Here is a 16205-nt window from a genome sequence, read left to right as displayed (position 1 = left end):
AACATGGGTTTGGTTTTGTTTACAGAAGCACAGTCCAAACATATAAAATGACACATTTGCAATGAAGAACACATCCAACCCTGGCTGCTCCACCCTGGAAGTGAAGCCAAGAGCATTGTTACACCATCTGTTCTCTCAGATGCAGGAGGCCTAATCCTGTCTTGATTGAGGCTAACTATCCCTTGGTCCCGGACTGTGGACAAAACTACCAATAACAAAAAGACATTTTGTCCCTCACACCACTATGGTTGAAGACACATATTGGATGGGAGGACGGAATTCAATCTCAGTGTTGGAAAACAGATGTTTCACCACAGGCAGAGTCCATTCAGCCCATGGAGCTCCTCACCCTTTCTGCACTAATAATGGTTATTTCCCCTGTCCTTACTGGTGTGTGGTGACTAAGGAAGAATATGGGGAGGTCAAAGGGCAGATTGGAGACCATGAGCTAAAGGCAATATGTTACAAAGCAAATGTTTTAAGGAGAAATATAGGAATCAAGACACTTGTATGCCAGTGAGTCTAACAATTGGGTTTGTCATGATCTTAGTAATGTCAGGTGTGGCTGATTTATCTCCTTCTCATGTGCTGGAAAAGATATGTTCATGTTGGGAAAATGGATCCTTAATAATCTAGAGTGACACAGCTCAGACTGCCATGGAGAATCTATCCTCAGTAGGATGCCTCCTTCAGTGGAGCTAGGTGTAAACTTGAGTTCGAGTTGCGTTTGAGTTTGAGTTGTGGAACGTCCTGAGTAGATCAAACCTGTGGTACCCTGAATGCTTCTGTGTCCCACACCTTTGGAAAGATATATTGGAGTGAGTGCAGATATACCAGATCATTACCTAGATTTCAACGGTTAAGTAATAAGATCTCTGAGAAAAAGTGATGACCAGATCTTTTCAAGGATCATTGGAAACAATTGGGAGAAGAACCTGTTTCTCTTGGCTGGGGAATCTCCCTTTCTGAGGCAGAGCTAAGCATGAAGTACAGAAAGTTTGGAAATGTTTCTGTGAGTGGGAAGGTGGTAGAAGTTGGATCCGTGGCTGTCACTCAGCTGGGGATGTTGAGGGTCGCATGAAACGTTGTTATGGTGTTAGGAAATTAAGAGATAAGGAAAGACAGTGAGAACCTAAAGTCCAAAATAGCATTGGTGAAACAAATTCAACTGAAGTAGACTGTTCTGGTTGCAAAAGTTAATTTGCATCATATAACATACACACACACACACACACACACATATATATATATATATATATATGTGTGTGTGTGTGTGTGTGTGTATATATATAAAATATGCAATATATGTTACATGCAGATATATAAATATGCAAAATATTTTACATATATTAAATATACTCATCCCATATATGTAATATATTGTATATTTATATGGTATATATTTACATATAGACATGAGATAATGCAAGACTTTGATTGCAAATCTCTGTATTTACCTTGCACAGTTCCATGTGAAAATAATGAAAATTCAATAAATGAACCAGTCCGTCAGATGTTTCTGCAATAAATGTTTCTTTTTTCTGCATGAATTTGGTACAACAATGGGACACAACAGACCAAAACAAGTTCACGGTGTACATACTGGTAACAAATATACAACAATTCCATACCAGAAATTCAAAATATACAGAAAAATAAGCTAAATTCATTCCTCAAAATAAAAGAAAAATCAAAACCAAGGAGCACACTCCAACTCAGACGAGGGAATTGAAACAGAAGGGCAATTTACAGGGTCAAATGATGTATGGACTGGAAGAAGCAATGTGAGATATTGGGTGTACCTTGACAGTAAATGGAAAGGAACAGAAATAAGCCTTTGACCCTCTGCTGACTCTTCAGGGGCAAGGAGTAAATATTTATCCATTACTTTCTTGGAAAAGGCAGCCATTTTTCTCTTGGTTTTTTTGGAAATCACAGCAGTTGTGTGGAGTGATGTTACATTCATGCTTATTTTGAGGTTGAATAAATGGAATTAATCCTGTTTCTGTTAAGCAGTGAACCCTCAGTCATTGCTTCTTTCACCTGACCCTTGGACTAGATAAAAAAAGATAGAGCGCAGGAACAGTTCATGTCGAACACCCACCATTGCACATTAAGCACAGGCAATAATACTGAAATGCAATGGACCCAAATTAACACAGAGCTGAATGCAGTACAGCCAACTGACAGATTTTGAGAGAAGAAACAGCTTGTGTCTGTGACCAAAATGAGCATTAGCTCTGAAAAGTTCCCTCACTGATGACATTCAGCTTCACTGACTTATCCCCCCCCAAAATCCATGACCCAGAAAGGACCAAGTGAGCCAATCAGATGGAGTGTTTCCCACATGACAATAGAAACTGCCCTTCCAAAGCATCTGATAGGCTGTAAGGCATTTTCAGATGTCCCGAGGTTGTAATTTAAGCTTTAAATTTAATTTAGAGATACAGTGCAGTAACAGCCCATGAGACCACATCACCCAAATACACCCATGTGACCCATCAGACCTACCAACCTCCTGTACGTTTTGAAGGGTGGGAGGAAACCGGCGCCCTCAGAGGAAACCCACACAAACACAGGGAGAATGTACAAACTCCTTACAGACAGTGCGGGATTCGTAGTCTGATCGCTGGTGATCCAATCACTAGAAGTATCCATGCTGTAGTTTTTTTTGCCTCTTCATTTAACTCCTTAGAATACACACCTCATCCCTGTGGGAACATAGATCAGACTTCCAAATGAAATAGGAAAAGGAATTTGCCACGCAGCCTGTGCCGACTCTGACATCCAAATTATCACGGGCGACTCTTTGCCTCGACCCTCCTTCCTACCCATTCTCTAAACTCCTCAATTCCATTGATGTCCAACCATCTGTAACAATCATCCTTGGAATGACTGAACAGTTAGAATTCTAATGACTTGGTCAAATGGAGTCCATGTCCTGGAAATACCCTTTGAACTGCACCCCCGAGCCTTGACTTGGACCTGACACATAATTCCAGCATTTTCTGATTTCATTCAGATTTCCAGGACCTGCAGTTTTGTTTTTATTTTCTTTGGGATCTGTGCAACATATGGACCATATAGGAGATTTGGATCTCTGTCATGTACACACCACAGAGGAGATTAGGATCTCTGTCACGTACACACCACAGAGAAGATTGGGATCTCTGTCACGTACACACCACAGAGGAGATTGGGAGTTGTGGCACGTATGGACCATATAGGATATTGGGATCTCTGTCACGTACACACCACAGAGGAGTTTGGGAGTTGTGGCACGTATGGACCATATAGGAGATTGGGATCTATGTCACGTACACGCCACAGAGGAGATTGGGAGTTGTGGCACGTATGGACCATATAGGAGATTGGGATCTCTGTCATGTACACACCACAGAGGAGATTGGGAGTTGTGGCATGTATGGACCAAGAGGAGATTGGGAGCCATGCCATGTACAGATCACAGAGGAGATTGTGAGCTGTGGGACGTATGGACCACAGAGGATCAGGAATCAGTCCCATCAAGACCTGCTAGAGTGGGAAGGAGGAATGAGCAACATAACAGTACAAATTTGGGATCTTGTTCTGAGATTGTTTTCCTTTGGTTAATAGACTCACTCATCCATTGCCAGGAACACATCCGCACTTAATTCCTGCTCTTTCATGGACAATCAAACACTTGCAGTCATAATTGGAATGTGCCCAGTTAATCCATCATGAGCTGGTATTCACGCTGCACCACATCATTATCTACTAAATCTTTAGTCTTTAAACAACAATATATTCCCAGACTGGCCTTATCAGGAACCTCACAACCCACAAAACCACAAGAAGCAAGTTGTCCTCGATCCTGAGGGTCTGTCTGGAAGGAAAAAAATCCCTGATCCCAACATACAACACATGACCCAATCACCAGATGTTAATCAGGAGGTTTTGGACCACAAAAACAGCACTTTAACACCTCCTGATACCTGTCAGAGGGCACAGGCCCGAAATGTTGGTCACCCTTTACTTCCTATGGATGCTGCGTGACCTGCTGAGTTTCCCCAGTCTCTTTATGGATTACACCTCCTTCAACATCTTATGTTCCAGAGACCCAATCATTATATAATACCATAACCATAAGAAATAGGAACACAAATAGGACATTCAGCCCATTGATTCTGCCCCATTATTTAATCATGATCTGATCCATTTCACCACTCAGCCCCACTGTCCGGGCCTGCTCCCCATAACCTTTGGTGCCCTGGCTGATAAAGAACCCATCAATCTCTACCATAAATACACCCAATCTCCTGGCCTCCACAACTGCCTGTGGGAACAAATTGCACAGATTTACCACCCTCTGGCTAAATGTTGACATTTAAATAAATATGCATTTTTAAATGAATGTTCAGTTAAAACTAGAAATCCCCAACTAACAGCACCGTGGGAGCAACATCACCAGGTAGGTTGGAAATTAACTTCAGACTTACCAACAACGTCTGATAGTGATGTGGAAAGTGGTCTCCGATTTGGAAAGCCCTTGTCAGCATTGTTCACCCAACCTCGACCCAAGTATTGTCAGATTAACCAATAAATACAGCTTCAAACTCTTCATAATGAAGGATCTTTCATGTCTAATATGATATCTGTATCATTATATCATATTTGATATGATTGAAATGTCGAGATTCATGCAATAGGATCTTAGATCTGACCTGATTCTTTAATGTGACTTATTCCAAATGATTAGAACAGCTAATTGCATTTCAGTGGAAAAGCTACGGGAATGCGTCTGGATTTCCTGTAGTGAACACTGTGCCAAGATAAACACTCCGGCTGCAGCAGCAATAACTGTTGGGTTTCACTTCCCGGCCCTTGGGATTCCTTCTATCGAAGAATATTAAAAGTGAGGCAAAAAAGTAATGACCATAATGGAATTACTTCCACCGGGAGCGATCTCCCGTTCAATTAATAGCAGCAAGTGGCTACTGTCTGCTCATTTTGGCTGAGAAATTGGAAGTATAACTGCATCAAAAACCAGTGGTGGGAGACAAATGCTTCACAGAGCAACAATGAGGCTGACTCATGTATACAACATCTCAGAGGACACATCTCCTTCAAACTACCTGGCACCTGACAACCAGATGATTGGTTGCATCAGTTTCCTGCCTGCCACCTCATGGGCTTGGCTTTGGTTTATTGTCCAATATGCTTATTTATTTCAAATGCTAATTTCAACCAGGATATGGAATCCATTTGCAGATAAATACTTCAACCCTTCAAGCTAAGATCTGGCATGCATTCAAAACACCTAATCGTTTTGACGTACATTATGCCACAGCCTGTAAATGCTTTACATTTTATGTTGGATCATTCCCTTAAAACATGTATCAAATAACAGGAAGCATTTACTCTTTAAGATGATAGCAAACACAGGTATGATGACAGACCATTTCAAGACCCGATTCTATTCCCTCACATTTAGTGGAGTATAAAGTACTAATATCTAAGCCTGGAAAAGCTTTACGCAAAGCTGAAATAGACCGATTGTAAGCAAGTCAAAACGTGACACTGGAGAAACTCAGCAGGTCAAACAGTGTCCTTTAGGTAGCAAAGATAAAGATACAGAACCAATGTTTCAGGCTTGAGCCCTTCATCAGGGTTTGGAAAAATGTTGGCAGTGCCAGATCAAATAGGCAGGGGGTGGGGTGCAGGTGGAGAGGTGGGGGAGGATCACAGTCCCAAAGGCAGGAGGTGGATAAGGGAGAGCACAGCAGGAAGCAGGGGGAGGAGGGATGGCTCAGTGAATGGTGAGGGAAGAGGGTGCAGAGCTGAGGGGAAAGGAGGCAAGAGGAAAGGGAAGGGAAGGAGAACAGAGAGTAGGCTAGCAGAAACCAGAGAAGTTGATGTTGACACCACCTGATTGGAGAAGGCCCAGTCAGAAAATAAAGTGTTATTTTTTTACCTATTACCTCCTGTCTGTGGGACCATGCTCCTCCCCAAACTCCCCCCCCCCCACCCACCACCATTTTGTTCAAATGCCTGCTGACACTTTGCTTGTACCTTGATGAAGGGCTCAAGCCCGAAACGTCAGTTACGTATCATTATCTTTGCTATATAAAGTTCACTGTTTGTCCTGTTGAGTTTCTCCAGCGTTGTGTTCCTACTTCAACCACAGTGCCTACAGACTCTTGTGTTTTACTTTAGAATGAAAGCAAGTATATTTAAACCATACACTTCAGTCTTCTCCAGTTCTTGCAGCTGCTCATCAATGAACATTTGTACATATGACTATGTCTTGCTTGTCTTATGTATTAGTCCATTAAGGACATCTGCAAGAGGCAGAATCTCAAGAAAGCAGCCTCTACCCTCACATGCCCTCTTCACTCTGCTGCCGTCAGGAATGAGGTGGTAGGTGCAGGAACCCAAAGACGAACAGCCACGGGACAGAAACAGCTTCTTCCCCTCTGCCATCAGATTTCTGAACAGACAAGGAACCACAGACACTTTCTCTTCTTTTGCACTAATTTATTCATATTTAAAAAAAATAATTTATACCAATTTTTGCACCTATAAATGCTGCTAGAAAACAACAAATTTTGTTTGTTCATGACAATAAATTCATGATTCTGAAATATCCAGTGGTCGGCTTGCAAAACAGCCTCTATCACTGTCTGTTGGTACACATGACAATAAACGAACATGGAGTTGAGCAGGAGTTGGGAATTTATTAAGGAGAGCGTCCATTTCCCACGGGAGACACAGAATCATGGGTGAAGGTCTTGCCTGAAGATGTCCAGTGCAGAACTGCCAGTGTGCTCCACTGGCAGAATTGTTATCTCCAAGGTAAGATTCTATGCGAAGGCCTTCTCTGCTCACTCAGTCAGACGTGATGATCCCCCCGCACTAAAAGTAAAATAGCAAGTGCCTTTTGCCAAACCAAGACCCAATCTTTATCCATCAAGCATCAGGAAAAATAAAACAAAGCAAAACCTTGCGGTGGTGTTTTGTCTGCAACTGATGGGTCCCCAACTTCAAATATAAACCCCGTTTCTCACTCCATATGCTGCCTGACCTCAAGGGTGTTTCCAGCAGTCTCTGTATTTTCACTGGCACCATTCAAGTCTTTATCTTTTGTTTGTGGGGATCTCATTACATGCATCCATGTATTTCCAACTTTACAACACTGAGTGTTTCATGAGTTTCAAAGCACTTTTGAAGTGAACTGACTGAATTGTTGTATAAAGAGCCAAAATAGACTCAAAATCTTCATTCTATGAATACAAACCTCTCTTCCATTTCTTGGGAGGTAAGTTCCCAGTAGTGGTTAAATGAAACCCTGGAACTTTTTGACCCAGCAAGGCTGCAACTCAAGTAGTTTGGAGAAGGCTGGGAGACCAATTGACACTTTCTAATGAACATATGAATACAGTTCGTTTGATTAGCGGAGGGAGTGGTTATCAGAGAGATCTGATGCAAAGTGGGGTGGAACATCTTCATCGTCAGCCTCTTTTGGGCCAGTCCTTCTCCAGTGATGGCAAAGATTGGGCCAACACCCCAATATGGGGATGGAGGGAAGGAGGAGAGGAGCACAGGATAGCAGATGAGAGGGGGAAGAAGAGAAAGAATCTGAGGGTTAATCAGGGAATGGACAGAGGGCTGATGGTTTCGAATGGGAGAAAAGGGAAGGGCCCAATACCAGAGGACATCTGTTTAAGGTGAATGGAGGAATGTTTAGAGGAGACGACTCTGTGTTTTACACAGAGAGTGGTGGGTGCCTGGAATGCATTTCCAGGGATGGCGGTGGAGAGTGGTACTATAGGGACATTCATAAGACTCTTAGACAGGCACATGGATGTAAGGAAACTGAAGGGTTAGATTGTTTACATGGGTCGGCACAACATTGTGGGCGCAGGGCCTAAACCGTTCTGGAATGTTCTGTGTTCTATCTTCAGTCTGGGGGTAGAGTGCCATATAATTCCGCTGCTGAATTAGAGGGTTTTTTTAATACTGAAGGAGACGAATGAGTAAGGTTTACTCCGATGATTCTCGAGATGAGAAATTTTGGCGACCAGAGAGTAAAACACGAAAGTCTGCGGACAATGTGTTGGTGGTAAAAGTGCACGGAAATGCTGGAGGAACTCAGCACGTGTCCACAGAAGGAAAAGATATATGACTGATGTTTCGGCCCTGAGCTTGAGGAAGGGCTCACGCCTGAAACATTGGTTCTATATCTTTTCCTCCTATGGACGCTGTGAGACTTGCTGAGTTCCTCCACCAGTTCTGTGTGTTTTCTTATTTTGGCTACCAGCCTGAAATTCCTGGCTTGAATTCTCGTTAACCAACTCTGTTTGAGAGGAAATATCATAGAAGAGTAAAGCACGATGAAGGATTTAGAAAGGGTCAATAAGAACAAGTTATCTATCAGCAGATATTTCAGAAACAGCACACGTAAGTGCAAAGAGTCGGGGTGATGTTAAGAAAAACTCTCTGCAAGTTGAATGTTTCATCTGGCACTCTTCGCCAGTAGAGATGGTGGAAACAAAGTCCATCAAAGCTCTCAGAAGGGAAATTGTAAAAATTATATTTAAATTAAAATGTTTATTTACAACATGGTATAATCCCATTGAGGCCCATGCCATCCGCCCAATTACACCCAATTAACCTACCAACCCCATACATTTTGAAGGGTGGGAGTACACCAGAGCACCCAGAGGAAACCCACACAAACGCAGAGAGAACATCCAAACTCCTTACTGACACCTGGCGGATTCGGGTCGCTGGCGGATCCGGGTCACTGGCAGATCCGGGTCGCTGGCGGATCCGGGTCACTGGCAGATCCGGGTCGCTGGCGGATCCGGGTTGCTGGTGGATCCGGGTCGCTGGCGGATCCGGGTCGCTGGCAGATCCGGGTCACTGGCGGATCCGGGTCGCTGGCGGATCCGGGTCGCTGGTGGATCCGGGTCGCTGGCAGATCTGGGTCACTGGCGGATCCGGGTCGCTGGCGCTGTAATAGTGTCACACCAACCCCACTTTGCGTATAGTAGAACATGAGGGGAAATCATTTGTAGGGATATTTAGAAAGTGGAAAGGAATGGAACTGACTGAATTGTTGTATAAAGAGCCAAAATAGACTCAAAATCTTCATTCTATGAATCAGAATAATGAAATTTGTTGTTTTGTGGCAGCGTCACAGGGCAAACATTTATATAAACCACCTTTCAACAATAAACAGAAATAGTACACGTAAAGTCAAACTAAGGCCGTGATCATTCAGGAATCTGATGGCTGCTGTAACCACTCTATAATCCAATGATTTCCCAAGATTCCATCCTTTTAGTAACTATTGCCGTGGTGGTTAAAAGTAAATCTTCCAATAAAAAATAAGATAGTTCCAATGTAAACTGTTCTGATGAAGAAAATGTTTAATTCATCTGAAGACCAAGATGATAAAACTTGCCTTGCCTTTTAGAGTTAAGTGTACAGTGTTCGAAGTTTGTTTTAAATCTGAAGGTACAATTTTGCTAATGTGTTTCTTTGCTACACAAATAATAAGTCTTTGAAATAGATACATGGATCTTTAGTCAGAGAATTTATGTGAATCAAAGGAAATGAAGCGATTCAGATTCCTGGCTCTCTCTGCATCCTCCTTCCAAGAGGAAGTGTTACTCAGTTACGGTGCCATGCATCAATTTTGTTCATAAACCAGAGAAGAAATGAAAAATGTCACCTTGCAAGCAGCAGATCTCATTCACAGAAGTAATTTATCGTGGTCATGAGTCAGAGATGAGGGCAGCATTGCTCCCACCAAGAAGTATGTGTTTATAAAGCAAATTGAAAAGCCTTTCTCCTGATTCACTCAGTGACAGTGAGGTCGATGAGTGCAGAGTTAGCCATTAAATGCAGCTTCACTTCCCTCATCTCATCCCTCATGGCTGCAAACCCCTACAAGTGGGTCCCTGCATCCTGACCTGCAGACCTGATTCAGTGAGGGTTACTACATTATCCTCCATGATAATCCTGAACACCGGTGTCCCACAAGATTGCATACTTACCCCTGATGGTACTCCCTGTACACTGCTACCTGTGTGGCCCAACCCTGCTCTACAAGTTTGCCGATGATATCACCGTCATAGGATGGTAAATCCGTGGAATTTGTTAACACAGGCCGGGTCATTGGGAGTATTTAAGCCAGAGATTGATAGGTTCTTGAAGGCCGGGCAGTGGGGCTGAGTGGGAAAATGGATCAGCTCATGATTAATTGGTGGGGAAGATTTGATGGGCTGAATAGCCTACTCTGCTCCTATGTCTCAAAGTCTAATGAAAACACAAACCTCCAGATTCAAGAACAGTTCCTTTCCTACAGTAATCAAACTTTTACATGGATCTCTCACTTGCTCTTGCATTGTTTTTATTTGATTTTCTGTGATCCCCTCCATTTACCTTCTATATATCTTCTACTCTTTAACTCAATGCAGTCAATCTAGTGTTTAATGATTTGATATTTTTATCCTGCGTGTTACATGAGTTGATTAGCCTCGATAGCTCACAAAACCCATGACAATAAACAATCCAATTCAGTCTTACTCCTCTGAGGTGGTAGGATATTCCAACAGCGTATTCACCCATAGGTGACGTGGTGTCAGCCTCACAATATCCAAGTGGTCATCAAGATTCCCAAGTGTTATACAACAGGAGCCATAACTGTATTTATTGTACCATCTCTTGACTTCTCCACGCACAGTCCAATTTTCCCCGGTCCTGGTTAAACTGAGTTACCCAAACACTGACTGGGACTTGTGATGAGAGGTCCAGGACCATTGGAACGCACAGAATCCATGTCACTACAGTATATTCATACCTTACAAGGGGCTGGAAACCTAAACCATCAAATCTCCAACATCTCTGATCAGTTTCCCACCCATTCCCACAATGCGATTGGTCTCCTGATGTCCAACATCCCAGTTCTTTTGTCCTCAACACTTCAGTAAATTCAGTGACTGTTGTGGTCTTTTCAAAAGTACCTGATGAGATAATATACTGAATAGGGATATTTTTTATACCTTGAATTACTGATTAAAGGGGCACAGTGTTAAATATCTGGCAAATTCCTTTGTAATTCTTTGGCAATTGAGGCCACTTGAAAAATACAGTTTATTTCCCTGTGACATTATAATCATTGCCAATCAACCACACTTCTGATCAATTCAAATGCTTGCCAAACATTTATTCATGAAAATGGGGCCCCTTTAATAAGCCAACTGAGTGAGGTTTGGGGCAGAAATGAACGGGACCTTGCTGTTTTAACATCACACCACTGGATGATGTTTTTAAAGGGGAAATCACATCCATGATACTAGTCCAAGGGTCTGAGGGGGTCAGTACCTCCTACTCTGGGGAATAAGCAAGCTCATCATTTGCAATCAGAGCCTCTGAAGTCTTGACATACTTCCCTTTGTTTTTGGTGATGCTGTTGTTGGTTCTGTGGTTGCCCACAATGTCAGGCATTGCCTGTTGAGACTGGTAGCCCATCTGATCAGGCTGCGGCCACTCCTCCTGCCACTGACTGCTCTCCGCCTCGGGATAAGGGAAGCTGTCATCCACGTCATAGCGCTGGTATGTACTCTGGCTCAGAGCTTCCTGCCGCGCTCCGATCTCCAGGCTGCTATTCCAAATCCCATATCCAAAATAAATGAGCAAACCTGGGGGAGGGAAAAGAGAGGGAAGTGGTCAGCCAGAGGGAGATCGAAGCAGAGTTAAAAGGGGCATTGCACAAATATTGCTCTAGAGAAAGAAAGGGCAGTGGAAATAGATGGGGGTGTTTCCAAAGAGCCAGCATAAACATAGTGGGCTGAATATCCTTCTTTATGCTATGTGATTGTATAATTCTACTAGTGTCTTGAACATCAGGGAATCCTCCGCCACTGGAAAAGAACTGTCTGCACTACTGGGACACAGCATTTACTTCTTTCACGATGGTAAGTGGGAATATTTTGTTACTGATCCATCTTCTGTATGTATTACTTCTTTTTCAATTAGTGGAAGGCATACAATTCACAGGAGGTTCACTAGGATGATTCTGGGAATGAAAGGGTTATCATATGAGGAGTGTTTGACAGGACATGGCCTGCACTCATCGGAATTTAGGAGAATGAAGGGATATCTCGTGAAAACATTTTGAATGTTGAAAGGCATGGACAGAGTAGATGTAGAAAGGTTATTTCCCACAGTGGGATAGTCCAGGACAAGAGGGCACAACTTCAGGATTGAAAGGCATCTGCTTCGAACAGAGATGTGGAGGAATTTCTTCAGCCAGAGGGTGGTAAATCTGTGGAATTTGTTGCCACAGGTGGTTGTGGGGGCTGGGTCACTGGGTGTATTTAAAGCAGAGAGTGAGAGGTTCTTGATTATGGGGAGAAGGCCAGGCAGTGGGGCTGAGTAGGAAAATGGATCAACTCATGATTAAGTGGTGGGGCAGACTCGATGGGTCAAATGGCCTCTTTCTGCTCCTATGACTTGTGGTGGAATGGTATTAACTGCAGATGTATTTTTCAGTAAGGAAAGATTTTGGTGCATTATATGTGACAATAAATTCATTATTGTTATGACTGTGTGGTTAGAACGGAATAGCACATGAACGGCCCTTTGGCCCACTATTGTCTCTGTTGAACATGATGCCAATTTAAACTCATGCCATCTGCCTGCACATGGTTTATATTCTTCCAGTGCCTGCCTGTTTATGTGTCTGTCTGAATGCCTTTTAACTGTCGCCATTGCATCTGCTTCCACTACCTCTCCTGGCAGTAATTTCCAAGTATCCAGCACTGTCTCGGCAAAATAAAACTTGCCTTGTTCATCTCCTCTAAACTTAGCACCTCTGTTCTAAACTTGGGAAAAAAGTTTTTATCTATCCATAGAACCATAGATCACTACAGTGTAGAAATCTAATTTAAACCCACCAGAACAGCACGGGCAAACCTTTCCGCGAGGATATTAGTCCCCATCCAATTCAAATTCCCCTCAGAACAGGTCACTCCTTCCCTGGAAGGGAGCCCAGTGATCCAGAAACCTGAAGCCCTTCCTCCTGCACCTTGTCTTTAACCATGTATTAAGCTGCATTATCCTCCTATTTCTAACCTCACCAGCACATGGCACAGGTAGTAATCCTGAGATCACTACCCTGGAGGCCTTGTCCCTCAGCCCAGCACCTAACTTCCTGAACTCTCCCTTACAGGACCTTCTCACCCTTCCTACATATCTCATTGGTCCCTATAACATGACATCTGGCTGCTCACCCTCCCTCCTGAGAATGCTGTGAACTCGAGCTGAGATATCTCAGACCTAGGCACCAGGGAGGAAACATACCATCAAGGATACTCGATCTCTTCCAAAGAACCTCTTAAATGTCCCCCTAACTATGGAATCCCCTATCACTAGAGCTTAGCCACAGGACCGGATACTGTGTCAGAGACCTGATCACCGTGGCTTGTCCCTGGTAGGACCCCTCCCAACGGTATCCAAAATTATATACTTGTTATTGAGGGGGATGACCAGAGGGGTGCCCTGCACTGCTTGCATGTTTCCTTTCCCTCTCCTGACAGTCACCCATCTACCCTCCACCTGCTTCCTATGGTTCTATGGGTGTGCCCCGTAACTCCTGTCTTTCAACCCCTGCCTCCCGAATGATCCGGAGTTCATCAAACTCCAGCTCCAATTCCTTAACTTGGCTTGTCAGGAGCTGCAGTTGGATGCGTTTCTCACAGATGAAGTCGTCAGGGATACTGCTGGCTTCCCTGGCGACCCACATTATATAACCATAGCCATATAACCGTTTACAGCACGGAAACAGGCCATGTCGGCCCTTCAAGTCCATACCGGTTCACTTGAACAACTCCACTAGCTCCTCCGCAAACTCCTGAGGAAGTAGAGGCTTTCTTCATGATGCCATTGGTGTGCTGGTTCCAGGAAAGATCTTCTGAGATAGTACATCAATATATAGAGGTTAGGGATAGTCAACATGGCTTTATGCATGGTAGGTCATGTTTAACCAATCAGAGTTTTTTTGAGGAGGTTATGAGGAAAGTTGATGAAGGAAAGGCTGTGGATCTTGTCTACATGGTCCTTAGTAAGGCCTTTGACAAGGTCCCTCATGGGAGGTTAGTCAGGAAGGTTCAGACACTAGGTATTCATGGTGATGTAGTGAACTGGATTCGACAATGGCTGGATGGGAGAAGCCAAAGAGTAGTGGTGGACGATTGCTTCTCAGACTGGAGGCCCGTGACTAATGATGTGCCTCAGGGATTGATGTTGGGACCATTGTTGTTTATCATCTATATCAGATCTGGATGATAATGTGGTAAATTGGATCAGCAAGTTTGCTTATCACACTAAAATTAGAGGTGTTGTAGACAGCGAAGAAGGTCAAAGGTTGCAGAGGGATCTGGACCAGCTGGAAAAATGGGCTGAAAAAAATGGAAGTTAGAATTTAATGCAGACAAGTATGAGGCGAGGCATTTTGAAAGGTCAAACCAAGAAAGGATATACACTGAGGAGTTGGTGGAACAGAAGGATCTGAGAATACAGATACATAATTCCCTGGTGGACATCACAGGTGGACAGGGTTGTAAAGAGAGCTTTTGGCCTATGGACCTTCATAAATCAAAATATTGAGTGCTGGAGTTGGGATGTTATGGTAAAGTTGTATAAAATATTGGTGAGGCCAAATTTGGAGTATTGTGTGCAATTTTGGTCACCTAACTACAGGAAAGATATCAATAAAATAGAAAGAGTGTAGAGTAAATTAGGATACTGCCGGGACTTCAGGAACTGAGTTACAGGAAAAGGTTAAACAGTTTAGGACTTTATTCCCTGAAGTGTCAAAGAATGAGTGGAGGGTTGATAGAAGCATACAAAATTATGATGGGGATAAATAAAGTTGAGTTTTTCCACTGAGGGTAGGTGAGATACAAACCAGAGGACATAGGTTAAGGGTGAAGGGGGAAACATTTAGGAGAACATTATGGGGAACTTCTTCACGCAGAGAGTGGTGGGAGTGTGGAATGAACTTCCAGCTGAAGTGGTGATGTGGGCTCAATTTTAACATTTAAAAATAATTTGAACAGGTACATGCATGGGAGAGGTATGGAGGGCTAGGGACTGGGTGCAAGTCAGTGGAACTAGGCAAAAAATGGCTCGGCACAGACTAGAAAGGTCGAAGTTTTCGATGTACCTTTCCAAATTTTTCTTAAATATAAAAATTGAGCTTGCATTTATCCATTTAGCTGGCAGCTCATTCCATACCACTCTGCGTGTGAAGAAGTTCTCCCGAATGTTCCCCCTAAATTTTTCTCCTTTCACCCTGTGATAGCACAGATTCTATCACCACTGTGTCTATGTAGTGTAGGATGACTGTGATTGGCTGAGAATGTAGCCACACCTACTGGCAGGTCTTAAAGGGTTGCTCCTCGCCAGACCAGGTCATTCTGGACTGGTCGACCTACATGCGATACGCTCCAGTCTTTTAGCTAATAAAAGCCTTGGTTTGGATCAACAAGTCTTTGGTTCTTTCAACACGCTCTACACACCCTTAACCCATGTCCTCCAGTTGTTGCAAATTATAGATCTCTTACCAATTTATTGACTTGGAATTATGTTCTAATGTTTAAAAATAAGAAGTTGCCTATTTAAAACAGTTTTGGAATTCCTGCTCAAAGCAACAGAAATAGAGTCTGAATATTTTCCAGACAGAAGTGGATGAGTGACTGGCACAAGGCAGGAGATGGGGTGAAAGGTTAAAGTGACTGGACAGGAATGTGGTCCAGGTCGTGGGCAAATAATCCATTTGATTTAGTCGGGGTGCAGGCTGGAGGAGCAGATGGCTGACTCTGGTTCCAAATTCATAACCAATTAAACATTTGCTCTAATAAAGATCAAGATCTATTCTCGCTCCTATTTTCTAACTTTCTGTCTCTAATTGATGCCAAAACTATTCCTGACTCCCAACTGGCCTGTATTTTTGGAGACAGAGGAAATTTTCTACCTGAAAATCTGGCCTACTTTTATTTTAGGGTCATTTCATCATCTCCAGTTCATCCTGAACTTCCACCTCATTTTCCATTAGACTGTTGCCCTGATTGTTGCTGCAGGATTACCCCTCTCCAGAACTGGATTACCCCTCTCCAGAACTGGATTACCCCTCTCCAGAACTGGATTACCCC

At 43.3% G+C, this 16205-nt stretch overlaps 1 protein-coding gene across 1 annotated transcript in view; it reads right to left on the bottom strand.

Annotated features, from left to right (window-relative positions):
* Positions 1-8779: 8779 nt before the first annotated feature.
* slc7a14a (solute carrier family 7 member 14a) overlaps positions 8780-16205 on the bottom strand; it is an 81558-nt gene continuing 74132 nt past the window's right edge. The window contains exon 9 of the mRNA XM_069897610.1: positions 8780-11690. Within this exon, the coding sequence (XP_069753711.1) occupies positions 11377-11690 (314 nt within the window). The 3' untranslated portion in view covers positions 8780-11376. The remainder of the gene's footprint in view (positions 11691-16205) is intronic.

This window comes from Narcine bancroftii, chromosome 9 (assembly GCF_036971445.1).
Source record: "Narcine bancroftii isolate sNarBan1 chromosome 9, sNarBan1.hap1, whole genome shotgun sequence".
NCBI lineage: Eukaryota > Metazoa > Chordata > Chondrichthyes > Torpediniformes > Narcinidae > Narcine > Narcine bancroftii.
This window is presented reverse-complemented; position numbering and strand designations above follow the sequence as displayed.